We start from the raw sequence: 19,105 nt of genomic DNA, 5'->3' as shown, positions 1-19,105 counted from the left end.
ACACAAATTATACAAAGAATCATGCAATTCCTATTGTGTAGTTCTAGAATAAAAATAGAAATCAGAAAGTATAGATCTAAGGTAGTCTAGGGGAATTAGGCCTCCCTAACAACTTCTTTTTAAGATACGAAGTAAGAAAATCTGAATAGGTTGATAACTATGGAGGAAATTGAAGCAGTAATCAAAAAACTTCCAACAAACAAAAACCCTGGCCCAGATGGCTTTACAGGGGAGTTTAATAAAACATTGAAAGAAGAAATAAAAACTATCCTCCTCAGACTATTCCAAAAAATTCAAGAGGAAGGAACACTTCCAAGCTCTTTCTACAAAGCCAGCATTACCCTACTCCCAAAACCAGATAAAGACACTACAAAGAAAGAGAATTACAGGCCAATATCTCTGATGAACATAGATACTAAAATCCTCAACAAAATCCTAGCAACTCGGATCCAGCATTACATTAGAAAGATCATACACCATGACCAAGTGGGGTTTATTCTGGGGATGCAAGGATGGTACAATATCCGCAAATCAATAAATGTCATACATCACATAAACAAAATGAGAGATAAAAACCATATAATCATATCCATTGATGCAGAAAAAGCATTTGGCAAAATCCAACACCCTTTCTTGATTAAAAACTCTCAGCAAGGTGGGAATAGAGGAATCATACCTCAACATAATAAAAGACATATATGACAAACCCACAGCCAACATCATACTCGATGGGCAAAAACTAAAACCATTACCCCTAATAACAGGAACAAGACAGGGATGCCCAATCTCACCACTCCTGTTCGACCTAGTACTGGAAGTGCTAGTCATAGCAATTGGACAAGAAGAAGAAATAAAAGGCATCCAAATTGGAAAAGAATAAGTAAAACTGATCTTATTCACAGATGACATATGGTACATAGAAAACCCCAAAGACTCCATCAAAGAGCTACTAGACTTAATAAATGAATTTGGCAATGTAGCAGGATACAAAATTAACACCCAGAAGTCTACGGTTTTTCTTTATACCAATAATAAACTTACAGGAAGAGAATTTTAAAAAAACCCACAAAAAACAATCCCATTTACCATTGCACCAAAAAAATTCAGATACCTAGGAATAAATTTAACTAAGGAGATAAAGGACCTGAACTCAGAAAATTTCAGGATGCTGAGAAAAGAGATAGAGGAAGAGATAAACAAATGGAAGAATATACCACGTTCATTGTCTGGTAGAATCAACATCATTAAAATGTCCATACTACCCAAAGCAATCTATAAATTCAATGTAATCACCATTAAATACCAATGGCATACTTCAAAGACCTAGAACAAACTCTCCAAAAATTCATCTGGAATAAAAAAAGACCCCAAATAGCTGCATCAATCCTGAGAAAGAACGAAGTTGGAGAGATGACAATACCAGGTATCAAGCTATACTAGAAAGCCACTGTTTTCAAAACTGCCTGGTACTGGCACAAGAACAGACATACAGATCAGTGGAACAGAACAGAGAACCCAGAAATTGACCCAAGCGATTATGCTCAATTAATATTTGACAAAGGAGGCAAGAGCATACAATGGATTCAAGACAGTCTCTTCAATAAATGTTTTTGGGAAAATTGACAGATACATGCAAAGAAATGAAATTAGACCACCAACTTACACCATACACAAAAATAAACTCAAAATGGATAAAAGACTTAAATGTAAGATGGGAAAGCATAAAAATCTTAGAAGAATCCATAGGCAGCAAAATAGCAGACATTTGTCATAGCGATATCTTTACCGATACAGCTTCTAGGGCAATGGAAACTAAGGAGAAAATAAACAAATGGAACTACATCAAAATAAAAAGCTTCTGCACAGCAAAAGAAACCATCAACAAAACAACAAGAAAGCCCACCGCATGGGAGAACATATTTGCCAATGTTATCTCCAATAAGGGTTTAATATCCAAAATTTACAGGGAACTCAGACAACTTAACAAAAGGAAGATAGACAATCCAATAAAAAAATGGGCAATGGACCTAAATAGACATTTTTCAAAAGAGGACATACAGAAGGCCAAGAGACATATGAAAACATGCTCAAAGTCAATAATCATCCAAGAGATGCAAATCAAAAAAACAATGAGGTACCATTTTACACCTGCCAGAATGGCTATCATCAACAAATCAACAAACGACAAGTACTAGAGAAGATGCAGAGAAAAAGAAACCCTGGTGCACTGCTGGTGGGAAAGCAGACTGGTGCAGCCACTGTGGAGAATAGTATGGAGTTTCCTCAAAAAATTAAAAAGGAAATGCCATTTGACCCAGTAATACCACTTCTAGGAATATATCCCAAGAAAACAGAAACACCAATCAGAAAGGATACATGCACTCCTATGTTCACAGCAGCACAATTTACAATAGCTAAGATTTGGAAACAGTCTAAATGCCCATCAGCAGATGAATGGATTAGAAAACTGTGGTACATCTACACAATGGAATACTATGCTGCTGTAAAAAAGAAGGAATTCTTACCATTTGCAACAGAACTGGAAACTGGAGAGAATTATAAGCCAGTCAGTGAAAGATAAATACCACATGATCTCACTCATTTGTGGAATATAATGAACACTGTAAACTGATAAACAAAAATAGATACAGAGGCAAAGAAACATCGGACAGACTGTCAAACTACAGCGGGAAGGCAGGGGAAGGTAGGGCAGGGTAAGAGATCAACCGAAGGACTTGTATGCATGCATATAAGCATAACCAATGGACCCAAGACACTTGGGGGGTGGGTGAGGGCATGTGCCAGGGGGTAAGGGAGACCAGGCGGAGGTCAATGGGGAAAAAAGGAGACATATGTACTACTACTATTTGTAATACTTAAAAAATAATAATAATGAAAGATATGAAGTAGGAGTTAGGTTAGGGGCAAGGAAGAGTTGGGCAGAGCCCCAGGTAGAAAGAACCAGTTACACAGTAGTCCAATGATGAGAAAAGCTTGGTGAGTAAGATCAGAGAAAAGAACACTGTGATTGCAACAGGAGTAGTAAGAGGGAGGCTGAGGTTTAATCAGAGTCAGGACCAGACCTTCTGTACCAAGGAAAGAGTTTGTTTCTTAACTAACAGAAGAGAAAGCTACTGAAGGGTTTAAGTGCAGGTAACACAATCAGCTTTATATTTTCATAAGATGATACTGACTGCTCTATGGGGTGGTGGTAAGGAGCAGACTTGGTAATTGGTTGGATATGGGAGACCAGATAGAAAGATGACATTCAGGTATCCAGTCTGATCACCAGGGAGGATTGTAGTATCATTTACAGATTGTAGTATCATTAGCAGACAGACCAAGAGTTTAATTTTATTAAGTGTATAACAGCTCTCAATAAATAGTGACAATTATTGTTTTGTGGTTGTTTTTACTGATGATTGAAAACCACTTGCTGTGATTAGGGGTAATGGTGATTTTTTTAGGTGTTACTCCCAATGTGTACACAGGTACTTCTGGACTTGACATTTGCAAAGGGAAGTCACCTATGGGACTAAGAATGCAACTGAAGCTCAACACGAAAAAGCCTTTTTTTACTTTCAATCTGACTTCTAGGATAGCTTAATATAACACATGAATAAACAGAATTCTTTTTTCTTGAATTCCCTTCTTTTCCCAAGAGTCAAGTTTAGATGTGATAATATGGCCATGTCAACAGGTCTATCCAGGGCTAATGTATGTTTGAGGCATCAATGTTGTATGGGGAGATCAAACATATAAAATTAGCCTTAATTGGCCTAGGCTAAATAATGAATGAGCAAAGACAGCTCAAAGGATTTTCCTGTAAGTTGGGTAAGGGGATAGTAAGCAAAGAAATCAAGAGGTGTACTTAGATCTTTGATCTTACAGAAAGTATTTCATACTTTATGACACAGATTCTACTTATATCATACTAGAGGACCGGTGCACAAAATTCGTGCATGGGGTGGGGGGGGGAGGTGTCCCTCAGCCCAGCCTGCACCCTTTCCAATCTGGGACCCCTTGAGGGATGTCCGACTGCCCGGTGGGATCGGGCCTAAATGGGCAGTCGGACCTCCCTCTCACAATCCAGGACTGCTGGCTCCCAACCGCTCCCCTGCCTGCCTGCCTGCCTGATTGCCCCTAACTGCTTGTGCCTGCCAGCCTGATCACCACTAACTACTTCCCTGCTAGCCTGATTGACACCTAACTGCTCCCCTGCCAGTCCGATTGCCCCCAACTGTCCTCCCCTGCAGGCCTTGTCTCCCTAAGTGCCCTCCCCTGCAGGCCTGGTCACACCCAACTGCCCTCTCCTGCCACCCTGGTCACCCCTAACTGCCCTCCCCTGCCGACCTGGTCATTCCTAACTGTACTCCCCTGCAGGCCTGGTTGCCCCCAACTGCCCTCCCCTGCAGGCCTGGTCCCCCCCAACTTCCCTCCCGTGCAGGCCATCTTGTGGCGGCCATCTTGTGTCCACATGGGGGCAGCCATCTTTGACCACACAGGGGTGGCCATCTTGCGTGTTGGAGTGATGGTCAATTTGCATATTACCTCTTTATTATATAGGATTTTCACCTCATATAATAATCTGCCCTCCCCTGCAGGCCCGGTCGCCGCCAACTGCCCTCCTCTGCCAGCCCAGTCATTCCAAACTGCCCTCCCCTGCAGGCCTTATTTAATAATCTGTCATACCTACAAATACTGTTTACACATAGTGGGGAAAAAAAGACTGCTTATTAGAATAATTAGTTAGCAGTATTGACTATGTAAGGCTATTTTCATTTTTATTTATTTATTTATTTATTTATTTATTTTTTTAATAAATCTTTATTGTTCAGATTATTACAGGTGTTCCTCCTTTTTTTTCCCCCATAGCTCCCCTCCACCTGATTCCCCACCCCACCCCATGCCCTTACCACCCGCCACTGTCTTCATCCATAGGTGTAAGATTTTTGTCCAGTCTCTTCCCGCACCCCTCACATCCCCTTCCCCCTCAGAATTGTCAGTCCACTCCCTTTCTATGTCCCTGATTCTATTATATTCACCAGTCCATTCTGTTCTTCAGATTTTTTATTCACTTGATTTTTAGATTCACTTGTTGGTAGGTATGTATTTGATGTCATTTTGTTGTTCATAATTTTTATCTTTACCTTTTTTTTCTTCTTCTTCTTCTTAAAGAATACCCTTCAGCATATCATGTAATCCTGGTTTGGTGGTGATGAACTCCTTTAGCTTTTTCTTATCTGTGAAGCTCTTTATCTGACCTTCAACTCTGAATGATAGCTTTGCTGGGTGGAGTAATCTTGGTTGTAGGTTCTTGCTGTTCATCACTTTGAATATTTCTTGCCACTCCCTTCTGGCCTGCATAGTTTCTGTTGAGAAATCAGCTGACAGTCGTATGGGTGCTCCCTTGTAGGTAACTAACTGTTTTTCTCTTGCTGCTTTCAAGATTCTCTCTTTGTCTTTTGCCCTTGGCATTTTAATTATGATGTGTCTTGGTGTGGTCCTCTTTGGATTCCTATTGTACGGGGTTCTGTGAGCTTCCTGAACTTGTAAGTCTATTTCTTTCACCAGGTAGGGAAAGTTTTCTGTCATTATTTCTTCTAATAGGTTTTCAATATTTTGCTCTGTGTCTTCTTCTGGCACCCCAAAAATTCGGATGTTGGTATGCTTAAAGTTGTCCCAGAGGCTCCTGACACTATCTTCATATTTTTGGATTATTTTTTCTTTTTGTTTTTCTGGTTGGGTGTTTTTTGTTTTCTCATATTTCAGATCTTTGGTTTGATTCTTGGGGTACGTTGATCTACAGTTGAGTTTCTGTATATTCTTTATTTCAGATAGTGTATGCTTAATTTCTGACTGGTCCTTTTCCATTTTTTTGGCATTCTCATTAAGGTCCTTGAAGGTCTCATCAAGTTTCTCGGCGGTTTTTAGAAGATTCTTGAGTAACCTTATAAATGTGGTTCTGAACTCTGTGTCATCCAGTAGTTTGCTTTCCTCCACTTCTTTAATTCGTGACATGTTTCTTTGTCTCGGCATTTTGTTGCTTCCCTGTGTTGATGGAGTGGCTTTGTGTGGTAGGTGACCTATAGAGGCCAGTAGCTCAGCCTCCCCAATCACCTGAAGTGGACGCTCTTGGTACACCCCTTTGTGGGCTGAGTGCAAAGTCTTGGTGTAGTTAAGCCTTGATTGCTCTTGGTACACTGGGAGGAATTGACCTCCAGGCCAATTGGCTGTGAGGACCCGCTGTTTCTATAATGGAAGAACTGCTGCGCTGGAGACACGCTTATGGTACAGGACTTGTTTCAGTGGGGCTTTGGTGCTCACTGAGTCTGCCTCTTGAATGTGTCACTTATGGATGTGAGGAGTTGAAATCTGGTGTCTCACACTGACCACTAGGTACACTGGCTTCTGGATCTCCAATGGGGTGCAGGTCAGCTACTGTCTGAGGCCACCCAGCAGGAGCTACAGCGAGATCTACAGTTTTCTCCTCTTTGCTTGGGGTTTGGAGGTTTTGGAGCTGTCTAACCTGGGCTGCAAGTTTGCTAGGTTAAGCTGCGATAGGGCAGGCCATTCATATGCTAAAGCCGCTGCTTGGAGCTTGGGTGGGTTTGTAGATTGTGTGGGGCGGGGTCTCAGGGCGTCACTAGGCTAGGGCGTGGCAAACAGCAATGGCTGCCAGTAAGCCGGCTCTGCGTCTCCGACCACCTCTCTGTGTCCCGCGCCCCGCACCCCAGCACGGTAAACAATTATTCCTGCGCGCAGTCCTGCTAGCAAGCCACCCTCACTTTCCGACCCAATGGCAGACAGTCCAGCTTCTCCCCGTAGGAGTTTGGGTCCCCCACGTCTCCCCAGAAACGAGTTCGGAGTAATCGGGAGCTTGTCTCCCTTCAGGGTGTAAAAAAGTAGCGCTCCCAGTCGCTGGTTGCCAGCCCGATTCGCGCGCCTCCGTACCTCAGCTTTTCAGCTGCTTGTGCACCTCTCAATGCTCTTTTCTCTTTCCTTCTAGTTGTAGAACTTCCACTCAGCCAGCTTTCCCGTGGTTCTGGGTGATAGACGTTTTGTCTTTTAGTTGTAGTTTTGAAATTGTTGTGCGAGGCAGCAGTTTAGGTGTTTACCTACGCCGCCATCTTGGATCCTCCCCGGCTATTTTCATTTTTATTTTGGTGAGCCAGCACTGTCTGTACAAGCTTACGAGAAGGCTGCTAAGTCTTCACACCTGGCTCACGACCACTGCCTTTGTTCCGTAGAAATGCCAGGAAAGCAAAGGCCTAGCATCAGGAGTGACCACATGTTGTTAAGAAGAACCCTTGTTATCATTATGTTGATCATTGTATTAAATAAGCCCTGAAGCGTATGAGGTGGATGGCAAATGTATGAAATATACCAGAAGGCATGTCTATTTCAGAAGTTTTGAGCCCTGAGTTGAGAAATTTTACAATACTTAATCTACACACCAAATGGGCATTTTGCAACCAGGCGTTTATAAAAGAACTAAGGAGAAAGAGTCACTAAGGGCACATAAAATCTCACACCTGAATAACTGGCATCATTTAAACACAAATGTCATTAATGAACATCAGACAAATACATAGATCAGAGATTTTAAAGGAGAAAGAGGAATAGTTTAACCTACATTCTGAATGTTTAACATATACTTCATTTATATTAGAAACTTAGAGAGGTCCTTGAAGTATATTTTTAAACTTATACCTTTACTAGTATATTTATTAAACTAGGAAATGCATTTAATACACTTATTTTCACTTTTTAAATTTAAATAAGCACATATATATTGTGCCTTATTGCTGTGGGTCATTTGTAATGTTGCCTTACCTGGTATAATCCTGCAAGACCTCAAGTACCCCAATTCAACACAACAAAATGAGCCAGTGCTGAATCATTTGAGCATCTGCATTTATTCCTAATATTAACAAACCCTTGTTTATAGTAACTTCAGAGTTTTAGCTTTTTGACATTTGTTGAAAGTAAGACATTTTGCTTACTATCTAAAAATTCTGAAGAGGAGAGTTTTTTCTTCACATCTAGTCATGAGAAGCAAGGCTCTGAAAATCTGACTGAGTATTCAAACCAGATCTCTACCACTTAGCTATGTAATAATCTAATCTGTGTCTTAGCTTCCAATTTGAATCTCAGCTGCTCATCAGTAAAACAGGATAAAGTAGTACCTAACTCAAAGACCTGTTGTGTTAAATGCTTTGTTGCATGAAAAGGACTTAGAACTGTGCCTGGCACATGTAAGTGCCCCAAAATGTCAGCTATCATCATTATCATCATCATCATCATCATCATCATCATCATCATCATCACCATTGCCTCCTGAAACAGAATCATTCATTTTTGGACACTGGGAAAAAGTCTACAAAATACATTTAACTTTTCCCCTTTGTATTCTTAGTCCTTAGTTTTATCAGAAGCATCAACCTTTCTTATTTCCCAATTATATATATTTTTTTTAGTCCAGTGATTCTCAAACTTTTCTTTTACATAGGTACCATTATGACAAATTCAAACATTCCAGGAACTTACATATGACATAATTTATAATTTTAGAATCCTCTGATTAAGAAAATACATATGAACAGAGGAATTTAAGGACCCCCTGAAACAAATCCACAGCCCCTCCAGGGTCTAAGGCTTATTAATTAAGAACCATAGCTTTAATCAATAATGAATATATTAAGATTATAATGTAATTCAGATTCTTTTTAAAAATCTCGTGGGTCATATTTCTTTCAGTTTCTCTTACCTCGCCCATGACTGCTATGGGTGTTTCTCCTGTTGCCTGAGCAACACGATGCTCTACTAAGTAGAACATATACTCGTCATAGAGTAGACGGATCAGGTGGAAGGAGCCAAAGCTAGCAGCACTGCGTAAGGTTAAGTCCCGAATAACCATTGAGCTGTTCCAAGAGAAAAGACAGATGCAGCCAATATTAGTAACGAGGATTAGAGTTCAACCTACTTTTTCTCTTAAAAGAAGTCAAGTTGGAGGTCTGAAAGATGGGTATGGCACACAACCTGCCATGCAATAATTTCATGATTAAAGGCAGTTGGCTCAACTCTTTGAAACAGGGTGGTAAAAGAGGTAATCCTCACTGACACTTGATTAGGACTTTATTAGAGCTAGACAAGTTTTTATGGGAAAAGCCATTTTACTATCATAGGCAAGTCTGATGATTCCATTGAATTCTCATATGGGTCAGAATTGAATATAAAATAGTTTTGAAAGGTTGACAACTCATTACCACCATAAGAAAAAGCAACTCAAAGTGATAATCTTATTGATGGGTAAACATTGTGTTTCCACCTCTCAATGACAGTGACTTTTATCAGAAGCATCAACCTTTGGGAAAAGATGTATTTGTGCCATACAAAGGTTACAAAACATACTAAGCAAATGTTCTCAGATGTGGCAAAGTAGAATGTAGATGATCTTTCCATTGATCTGTGCAAACTGGGGTGGAAGGCAAATTTATTGTAATTCCAGTTTCTTACTGATTTCCACTTAAATTAAGGAGATTTTCCATGAAAAATGTATTAAAATAAATGAAGAAATGCATGTCTTTGATAAATGTGAACTTTTAATTTATAAAATATAATACCAAAATATGAACAATATTAATAAAACTAGAGGCCCGATGCACAAAATTTGTGCAAGAGTAGGCCTTCTTCCCCTGGCTGCCGGCATCAGCTTCCCTCTGGCACCCGGGACCCGGGCTTCCCTCGCAGCCCGGGCTTTATCCAGAAGGGTTTTATCCGGAAGGTCGTCCAGGAGGATGTCCGGTCTAATTAGCATATTATACTTTTATTATTATAGATACTAACAATAAACTTAATATTTAAATTGTAAATGAGTTTAAAATAAAATTTTGGCTTCACTGAAGATAAGCCAATCATTGGCTTGTCCATGAACTTCAAACCTCTTTAATATTTCTAATTAGAGTCAGGGTGGGGTATGTGTGGGGTGTTGTGGGGGATGTGTGTATGCGTTTATTGATTTTAGAGAAGGGAAGGGAGAGAGGGAGGGAGAAAAATAGGGAGGAAGAGAAAGAGACAGAGAGATAGAGATAGACATAGAGATAGAGATTGATTGGTTGCTTTCAGTGTGTGTCCCAACAGTGGATCAAACCCTCAACCCAGATATGTGCCCTGACTGGGAATCGAACTGGCAACCTCCTTTTGGTGTACAGGACGATGTTCCAATCAACTGAGCCACCCAGTCAGGGCAATACCTAGCTATCTTTTAAACATACTGATAAGCATGCCATGAAATTATTGTCATATGTTTAGAAAAGAATCAGTTGAGTTATATTATTAATGATATGTCTACTTTATTCTCTCTGTGTTGGGCCTCTGCCCTACAAGCCAAGTATTAAATGACATAATTAACAGTTTAATTAGAAACCTATTGTTTGATTCAGACTTCTATAAGACATGTTGCAAAATTGATTCCATTGAATTTCATGTTGCTAAGTTACCACAAATTCCACTCATTTTAAAATCAGTAATAAATGTTAATTATTTTATGATGGTGAAAGATACCCTTGTGTATTTGTCTTTATAATTCATGGTGTGGAAACGGAAACATTTACTCTAACACATGATACTCAATCCACCTCTTTGTGTATTTGGGGATATAACACACCCTTCCTAAGAAGAAAGGTGAGAACATCACACCTGTGGCCCCTTGGAAGCTCTTTTCTTATAAAAATTTTATTTTTATTGATTTTATAGAGAGACATGAAGGGAGTAAGGCAGGAAGGGAGAGAGGAAGGGAGAGATGGATGGAGGGAACGGGGCGGGGGGTGGGGAGAGAGAAGGAGGGGGAGAGAGAGAAATGTCAATTTGTTGTTCCGCTTTTTAATACATTCATTGGTTGCTTCTTGTATGAGCCCTGTCTGTGGTTCAAATCCACAACCTTGGTGAACCAGGATGATCCTCTAACCAACTGAGTTACCCAGCCAGGGCCTGAACTGTCTTTTTAACAGTGCTTACAGTTGATTTCAAAAGAGTGTTACTTTATGGAAGATTTATATATTGTCCCGTTGTAGTAAAGCTAGGTTCCCCGTGCCCCCTTTCAAATCACTATAAAAGTTATATATTTCATTCCTAAAAATGGGATATTTGGTTATCCTGAGTAATGCTGTGTTCTGTTATCCACAAAACACACAAGCTGAGAAATGGCCCACATAACTCCTCCATTTATGCCCAAGAAAGACGGTGATTAATTTTTATCCACCTCCCAGGGAGCTAACAGTAGCCATTTAAAGCCAGGTTAGGCAAGGAGAGATCCCCCATCCAGAAAAGAGGGTGTTTTCAGCCATTCATCAACTGCCAGCTGATATCATGATTCCCTGCCAGTCCATTTCTATATTCGTATGCATGTAAATAGACACACAGAATTTTAGAAATTGTGAGATTAACTGGCTTCAGAAATTGAGAGTCTGTATAAGTGACTGCCAAATTCTTATTACAATGCCAAAAACTTTTAAAAAAATACCTGCAATTCTGTTTCTCTGATAGTTTATGAATGCAGTTTTCGGTACTCAATATGTTCTAATGCCTTAGTAAAAAGCAGTTCAGATTCTAAAGGCTTTTAGGTTTTTAAGCTATTGACTTTGCCTACCAGCAGGAGGTATGCATCTGTCAGAATATGCCTTCCCTTCTGTGGCCTTTCACTGTACGCCTTCAAGTCTTTTTGAAATGAAAATAATAACCATAATAGTGCCTAATAATAACAAGCCAATTATCCCCAACTCAGGGAGGACAGAGGGCAGGCAAGTGATGATCTGGGTTTGTGTATCTGTGAGAACAAAAATACAAGTAAGTAATTTTCTCTTTTCAACATAACCTGCAACACATTTCTGTGGAGACAAAGGCTCCAGGGGTATATTTCTAAAATGCTATCAACTAAATATAGTAAAAATAAAAATCTGCAGGAAGAAGTAAGGGTAGGCCTGACACAACATCATCAGAAAGCAACAAGAAGGGGAAAAAAAAACCTTGCTTTTTCTGATATAGAGGACGTACTATGCTTTAGGTCATTGGGTTTTTGGAATAACCAGCTAGTTAGAACTTCTGTTTCGTCAATCATTCATGAAGCATATATACCATCTATTTAATTTTCTGGAGAAATATGGATGAATAACAAATCAACTTGCAAGAAAATGGGAAAATACATGAAATCTTAAGAAATATTCCCAAATTAAAAATTTGATTTCTACTATTACTGCTACATTGAGAACACTGTGATGCTGTTTTCTAAATCTTGCCCATATATCCAGAGGAGATTCTAAACCTAGCATGGGCTTTACTGAAGCATACCAGCGGGTCATAGTCAGACAGCATCTTCATAAGGTGCTTCTCAAATCATGTGGGCCACAGGTATTAGGTATGAGAGACAGAACTGTGGAATTATTTCATTCCAAAACCAAAAAACAAAATAACACAAAACTGGCAAGCTTTCTTTCACTGCATTTGAACCTTTGCTAGACACTATTCTTACATCTTGAAAATAGTTTTCTAATTTAACTCTTAACTGAACGTATATAGTACATCTGCAGCTCTCCTTTAAGAAATAAGAACTGGACCAAATTGGCTAAAAAAGCAAGTCACTTACAATAAAAACCAAAGCAACTACGATTACAATGAAAAGACATCTTTACAAGGGTGATCCAAACAAGATGAAATTCTAGTCTGGGCTGACTGGGTTCAGGAGCACTACTAGTTCCTAAACTCTGTTACTTCTTCAGATACCCCCGCTCCTCACAGCCAGCTTTGGCCTCACAGCTGGCGTCGGTGTACCATAGCCACAGTCAGTGGTATATCCTGTGGTCACGTCACTACTTTCTGATACGATACTTGAATGGCTGTATAGGATCAAAATTAGGAACCTGCCCAAACCTCAAAGTATATATGGTTTTTAGGCCCAAGCCAATGGGGTCACCTTTATCTAAAGAAGCAAAGAAATGAACCCACCGTAAGAACAGATGCCAGGGTCAAAAATATAGCTTATCTAACTGATGAAATGGAACTTCATCTGTCAATCCCATCCCAAGTATAAAAGGTATTATGCCATCTTAGGCTCTGTTTTAAACCCTTGGGGCAGACCTATGGTCAATAGCTTATACCAACATTTGATATCATATATCAAGTAATCTGAAAGCCTTTCTCCTCCAGGGTTCTTCTATGTCTACAAAAATATATATTTATGTCAATATTATTTCAGTAAAAAAGTGATACATTTTGTACTGGCTACTAGATTATTGGATATTAAACTAGCTATGCATTAGAATCACCAGAAATAAGCTTTTAAAGAAAGAATTTTTGATTTATTCCTAATCATTACTCCCTTAACCATGAAGATTTTAATCCAGTAGAGGTTTGGGAGGTATGTAGATATTTTTTTACACTAATTCTGATGTGCAGCTAGGTTTGAAAACAGTTGTAATTGATCAGTAAGAATTTAACTAGATGGTTTTGAGCATGCATTAGAATCACCAGGACAACATTTAAAAATGCACAGATTATTGGGCCTCACCTCTGCAGTTTCTGATTTAAAGAGATTTGGGGGAGGGGACCTGAGAATTTGTATTTCCTTCTGAGCCATAGTGATGCCACTGGTCTCTGAGAATCACTGAAGCAGAGAACAGAATGAAGTGGTGCTAAGGCCTCAAGAAAGAAAAGCCTGCATAATGTCTGTTTGCTAGAGGGAGGACTGCAGCCCCTTTCTTGCTGTTGTAAACACATTCTCTAGACTAGAGTCTTGGGTGTTTCCACCTGAGAACTCCAGGGCTCTGAGCAAGAGGCTTTCTGTTCCTAGCAGAAAGCTGAGTTTCATAAGCCTCCTGATTATGATTCCATAAAGTTGCAATCAATGAATTGGGTTGAAAATAATTACAACTGGAAGTTTCTACGAATTAAAGTCTTCACTTATTTATTTTCTTTTGTCTGAGAAGTGTGTACATTATACACATATTTGCAGACGATGAAAGATAAAGCTCAGTGAAAATTGAGATGGTACCTGTAGAAAGACCATTTTAGCAGAAACTGCCTGGCAGCTTTTGGAAAACTGGGCCTCCCTTCGTAGGGTTTCAGGGCTTGCATCATGACGTTGTCCAGCCATGCGGCCCACTGCTCCAGGGTGCTCTGCTGCTGGAGAGTCATCTTGAAGTCTGTTTCTAGTCTCTGAACCATGTTGTCATCACACTGGCACACCCAGGAAGCCTGCTCCTGGGACAGTACACACAAAGCAAAAGAAAAGTTCAACACATCTTTTCATTGAATGGCCGCACACAAACCATATGCACGAATGGGAAATTATAATGAAAGCTTCTAACTATTTAAATGAATTAAGAGAAAGAATGACTACTTACCTGTCAGTTGTTAAGGAAACTAACATCGCCTATGTGCATGAAAAAGTGATGTGACATAAAAGCAAGACGTGGCTTTTCTACATGACCGAGTCTGTATGGAAGACTAACACACCTATAACTGAAGCACAATCGAAGCCTGAACCTACAGGATGCAAGGTCTTTTACTCTATTCAGTTTTTATGCTGCCTTCCCAAGTTCTCTTCTCCCCGCTACCAATCAAATAAAACTTTAAAGCCAATTCATGTGAGAAGGTTTAGGGTAACTCAGATGGACAGATTCAATTGGCCAAAAGTAGTCTTTCAGGATGAAAACAGAAACAAACACTGAATAGTACTAGGTAGAAGCACATGCTGTATGAGTTTTATAAATGGGAAGCCAATCTCCAGGGCAGTCAAGGCAGGGCTATGAATGCAAATTAATCTACAGAACTGAGAACAACAACAAAAATACTTTTGAGAAAATGTAGATATGCTAACGGCCAAGAAACTCAACTCCTACAGTTTTCCTTCTGGTTATAACTGGGAAGTTTCATGTTTTATGAGAGCAATGAAAACAGGAACTTTTAAGGCTACTTTTCAGTGGTTACCATTAAGTTCTATAATGTTTCCAATGTCTTTTAAGATTACAAAAAGTACAAAACAAAACCAAAAAACAAAAACAAAAAGTACATATATTCTCATGGTCAGAGTATAATCCTATATAATAAAAGGCTAATATGCAAATCAATGAAACAGTGGAACAACCAGTTGCTATGATGCACACTGATCACCAGGGGGCAGACGCTCAATGCAGGAGCTGCCCCCTAGTGGTCAGTGTGCTCCCACAGGGGGAGTGCCGCTCAGCCAGAAGCCCTGAGCTGGGTTCACAGCTGGCAAGTGCAGCAGTGGTGGCAGGAGCCTCTCCCGCCTCCGTAGCACAGCTAAGGATGCCTGACTGCTGGCTTAGGCTCACTCCCCTGGGGACATCCCCCAAGGGCTCCCGGACTACGAGACGGCACAGGCCAGGCTGAGGGACCCCAGCCATATGCACATTGAGGGCAACCAGCTGGCAGGGGAGGGCCATTAGGGGTGACCAGGCAGGCAGGCAGAGGTAGTTAGGGGCGATCAGGCAGGCAGGGGAGCAGTTAGGGGCATTAGGCAGGCAAGTGAGTGGTTAGGAGCCAGTGGTCCTGGATTGCAAGAGGGATATCCAACTGCAGGATTGGGCCTAAACTGGCAGTTGGACATCACCCGAGGTGTCCCGGATTGGAGAGGGTGCAGGCCGGGTTGAGGAACCCCCTCCCCAGTCATGAATTTCGTGCACTGGGCCTCTAGTTATTTCATAATATAATATTCGACTGAGAGAAAGATGACATGGGTTTTATGTAGGGCCTGAATAGATTAAACTGAACTCAAGCAATTCATTTAATTTCAGTGGCCTCATTTTCCCCAAACATAAAATTAGAGAAATGAAATGTGACAGTAATTTTTAAGGTGGGTTCATGTGTCCAGATAATATTTTCAAGATAGGTTTTTGTGGAAGGGTGTCTGTAAAGGTCCTAATTCTATACATAAAAATTGTGAATATGTGTGTATTATTCTATAAAGTGTGTCTATAGCTTTCATTCTACCTACTCTCAAAGCACAAGTTCATTCAAATCAATAATTTCAACTAAATAAATCCCTAATCTGCATTCACTGGTACCACCATTGCTCCTGATCCTATAAACTTCACCTATTCAAGAAACATTTCAACAGGGAGGTGCTTCAGACACAAAATGCCAAACTTCATTTACTTTATTTCCCCAGGGAAATCTTTGATTTCTTCTATATTTCCAGCTGATGATAGCATCTACTACCATTCTTTGTCTTATCTAATTACTCATAAACACTTTCAGATTTTACTTCCTAAATACCACTTTTAAATATTTTAAGTACATTAAAATGTGACAATAGAAAAATAACAAATACAAATAATAAAAAAGAAACAAAATATTAAGAATACCTAAGTGCCAATACAGGTAACTACAGCATGCTACTGTGTATACCTTTCAATTTTTTCACATGCCATATGAATATGCATGTATGTATATGCATATATAAATATTTAAAATAGGATCATATGATACATTCTGCTAGATATTCTGCCTAGTTTTACTTAACTATATATGATAACTATCTTTCCACTTTGGCAGATACAGAGCTATATTTAATGTTCAATGATTAAGTTTGCTTCAATGCATGAATATAGCATTATTTACATAACCAATTCCATACAACTAGACATTTCTGTTCGTTACAATTATTTACTAGTAGGAATAATACCAGAATTAGCAATCTTATAACTATATCATTAGTTTCTTTTTGCACTTCTTTCTGTATGACAGAATAATAGAATAGTTATGATACTTCAAAATACACTGTCAAATAACTCCCAGAAATGATATATCAATTTAAGAATTCAGGAGAATACCCAGGGAAGTATTGTGGCCATAAGGAAGGGACAGGGGAGGTTGTTTTTGTTTTTTTCATTAATGCCTAAATATTTTTTTGTTGTGGTAAAATAACACATAAAATTTATCATCTTAACATTTTTTAAGTGTCTAGTATAGGAGTATGAACTATATGTCCTTATTTTCATTTTGAAAAAATTAAATTTTATACTCACTATAGGTGACATTATTTTTATGTGTTTGTGCATTGATAATTGAGAGGAGGAACTTATTGGTACTCCAGAAGAATTTCATTTAATTTCTTACTATAAATTCAAACTCACTATTTTCCTTTAGAAGTTAGTTTTTGCCATGAAAAATAATAATCTATAACCAAACTTAGAGAAATAAAGTCGTAAGACATTATTGTGGCTTTTCAAACTACTTTATAATATACTTCATTTGCTACTCTCAAGACTGAAAATATAGTAACAGTAGAGTATATTGTAAACATTCCCTTCTGAAAGGAATTTGGATATTTCAGTTCTATAGTCAGTAGTTTTAAAATCAGATTTAAAAAACCTTATTGTTGAAAGTATTACATGTGTCCTCTTACCTCCCCTTGACCCCTTCTAGCCCATCCCCACCTGGTGTCTGTGTCCATGGGTGTATGCATATCTGCATACAAGGTCTTTGGTTGATCTCTTCCCACTCACCCACCCATCCTCGCCTTGCCTCTGAGATTCCAGTATGTTCCATGCTTCTGAAATAAGTATTAGTATATGCAATAGTTAGGTTATTGGGTCAACCCACTGAAACCTACTTAGTCCATAATGTAGATGGAAAACTATCATTTAGAAAAAAAAATTAGAAAATAATACCATTGTAATGCTATCAATTAAATAAAACAAAAAATAACGATACTGCAATAGAAAAATTATCCTGAGGAAAAGAAGATTTAACTAGAGAATTATGAAGTGGTGAAAGATATATGAATATCCAGAAAGAAACTTTTCAGTACATTCAAGCTCTTAGAGTATGATAGTATTGACCCTTATATGTAATTTCACTGACTTAAAGTTTCCTTATTAAAAGAGCATCACCCTTATAAGGGTCAGTCTTACTGAGGTTAACCTTGTAGGGGCAGGGCAACTTCCAAATGAAGAGGAGGGGGTTACAGAGGTGGAACGCAAGGCAGTGGACTGAGGAAATCAGGCAAAAGTTGGAACAGAAAAGGAAAGAAGGAAGTTAAAGATCGAATATGCTACCTGAAGGAAGAGATTACTCATTAAAATGAAAAGAGGTGTGAGACATAATATGTAGAGGAAAAGGAAGGGTATACCACTGTGTCCATGATCTTCGGAGGAAAAGCCAGAATATTTGGTGGATAAGTGTTTTGTTTTGTTTTAATATGTTTTTACTGATTTTAGAGAGAGAAGAAGGATTAGGAGAGAGAGAAACATCGATGTGAGAGCAAAAGTTCCATAGGCTGCCTTCTGCACGCATCCTACTGGGGATCCAGCCTGCCCTGACTGGGAATCGAACCAGCAACCTTTCAGAGCACTGGATGATGCCCAACCAACTGAGACACCCAGCCAGGGTAGAGGATAGGTGTTTAATCATACAGGTTTCAGTACAAATAACTGTCATGTGGACAGAGGAAAAGTTGGTAGTTGAAAATAGAGGAAGGGAAAAGGTAGCCTCAAAGCTGGTGGGTGGAGAATGAGTAATAGAGTAGATATATAATCAACCATTTATATGCAAAGGTCTTCTCAAGGTTGTTGTTGATACACTGAAAGAACTCATTTCTGTAAATACTTCATAGAATTGCAGGCATACAAATACACATAAAAATAATGTTAACAGAAAATTTTAAATCTCAGATATTATTGGGAATCATTCATTTATTTTCTGTGATTGAACTTAAATTACTTTTTGAAACTAGAAGTTGCCTAACTACTTCAACTTTTCTGAGGATACTTTTAAAGGAAGATTTAAAATTGAATGAAGATTTGAAATAAACAATACAGTATAAATTTTAAGGCAACATAAACTTCTAATATTCTCATTGAAATTAGTTAACACAAATTCTATTAAAATATATAAAGCTAATGGCTTTGTAAACCAGGCAGTTTTGTCTTATAAAGGCAATACATTTGCATGTATGTATAAATCTGTGTTTGTATATAGAGAAATTGATAAATATATAGAAAGATAAATAAAAAAAACCTTTATATACATCCTCCTGGCTGGTGTGGCTCAGATGGCTGGAGCATAGTCCAGGAGATAGCAGGTT

The 19,105-nt window shown here is 39.0% G+C and overlaps 1 protein-coding gene across 2 annotated transcripts in view; it reads right to left on the bottom strand.

Annotated features, from left to right (window-relative positions):
• RFX3 (regulatory factor X3) overlaps nt 1–19,105 on the bottom strand; it is a gene marked incomplete at its 3' end in the record, with an annotated part of 289,919 nt that overhangs the window by 12,674 nt on the left and 258,140 nt on the right. For both annotated transcript variants that reach the window (XM_080671371.1, XM_080671370.1), the window contains exons 14-15: nt 14,048–14,256; nt 8,771–8,924 (exon numbers count right to left, since the gene is read on the bottom strand). In XM_080671371.1, coding sequence (XP_080527497.1) covers nt 8,771–8,924; nt 14,048–14,256 — 363 coding nt within the window. The remainder of the gene's footprint in view (nt 1–8,770; nt 8,925–14,047; nt 14,257–19,105) is intronic.

This window comes from Plecotus auritus (genome assembly GCF_963455305.1).
Source record: "Plecotus auritus genome assembly, chromosome: 5".
Lineage (NCBI taxonomy): Eukaryota > Metazoa > Chordata > Mammalia > Chiroptera > Vespertilionidae > Plecotus > Plecotus auritus.
Note: the sequence above shows the minus strand (reverse complement) of the source record. Positions and strands in the feature narration are given on the sequence as shown.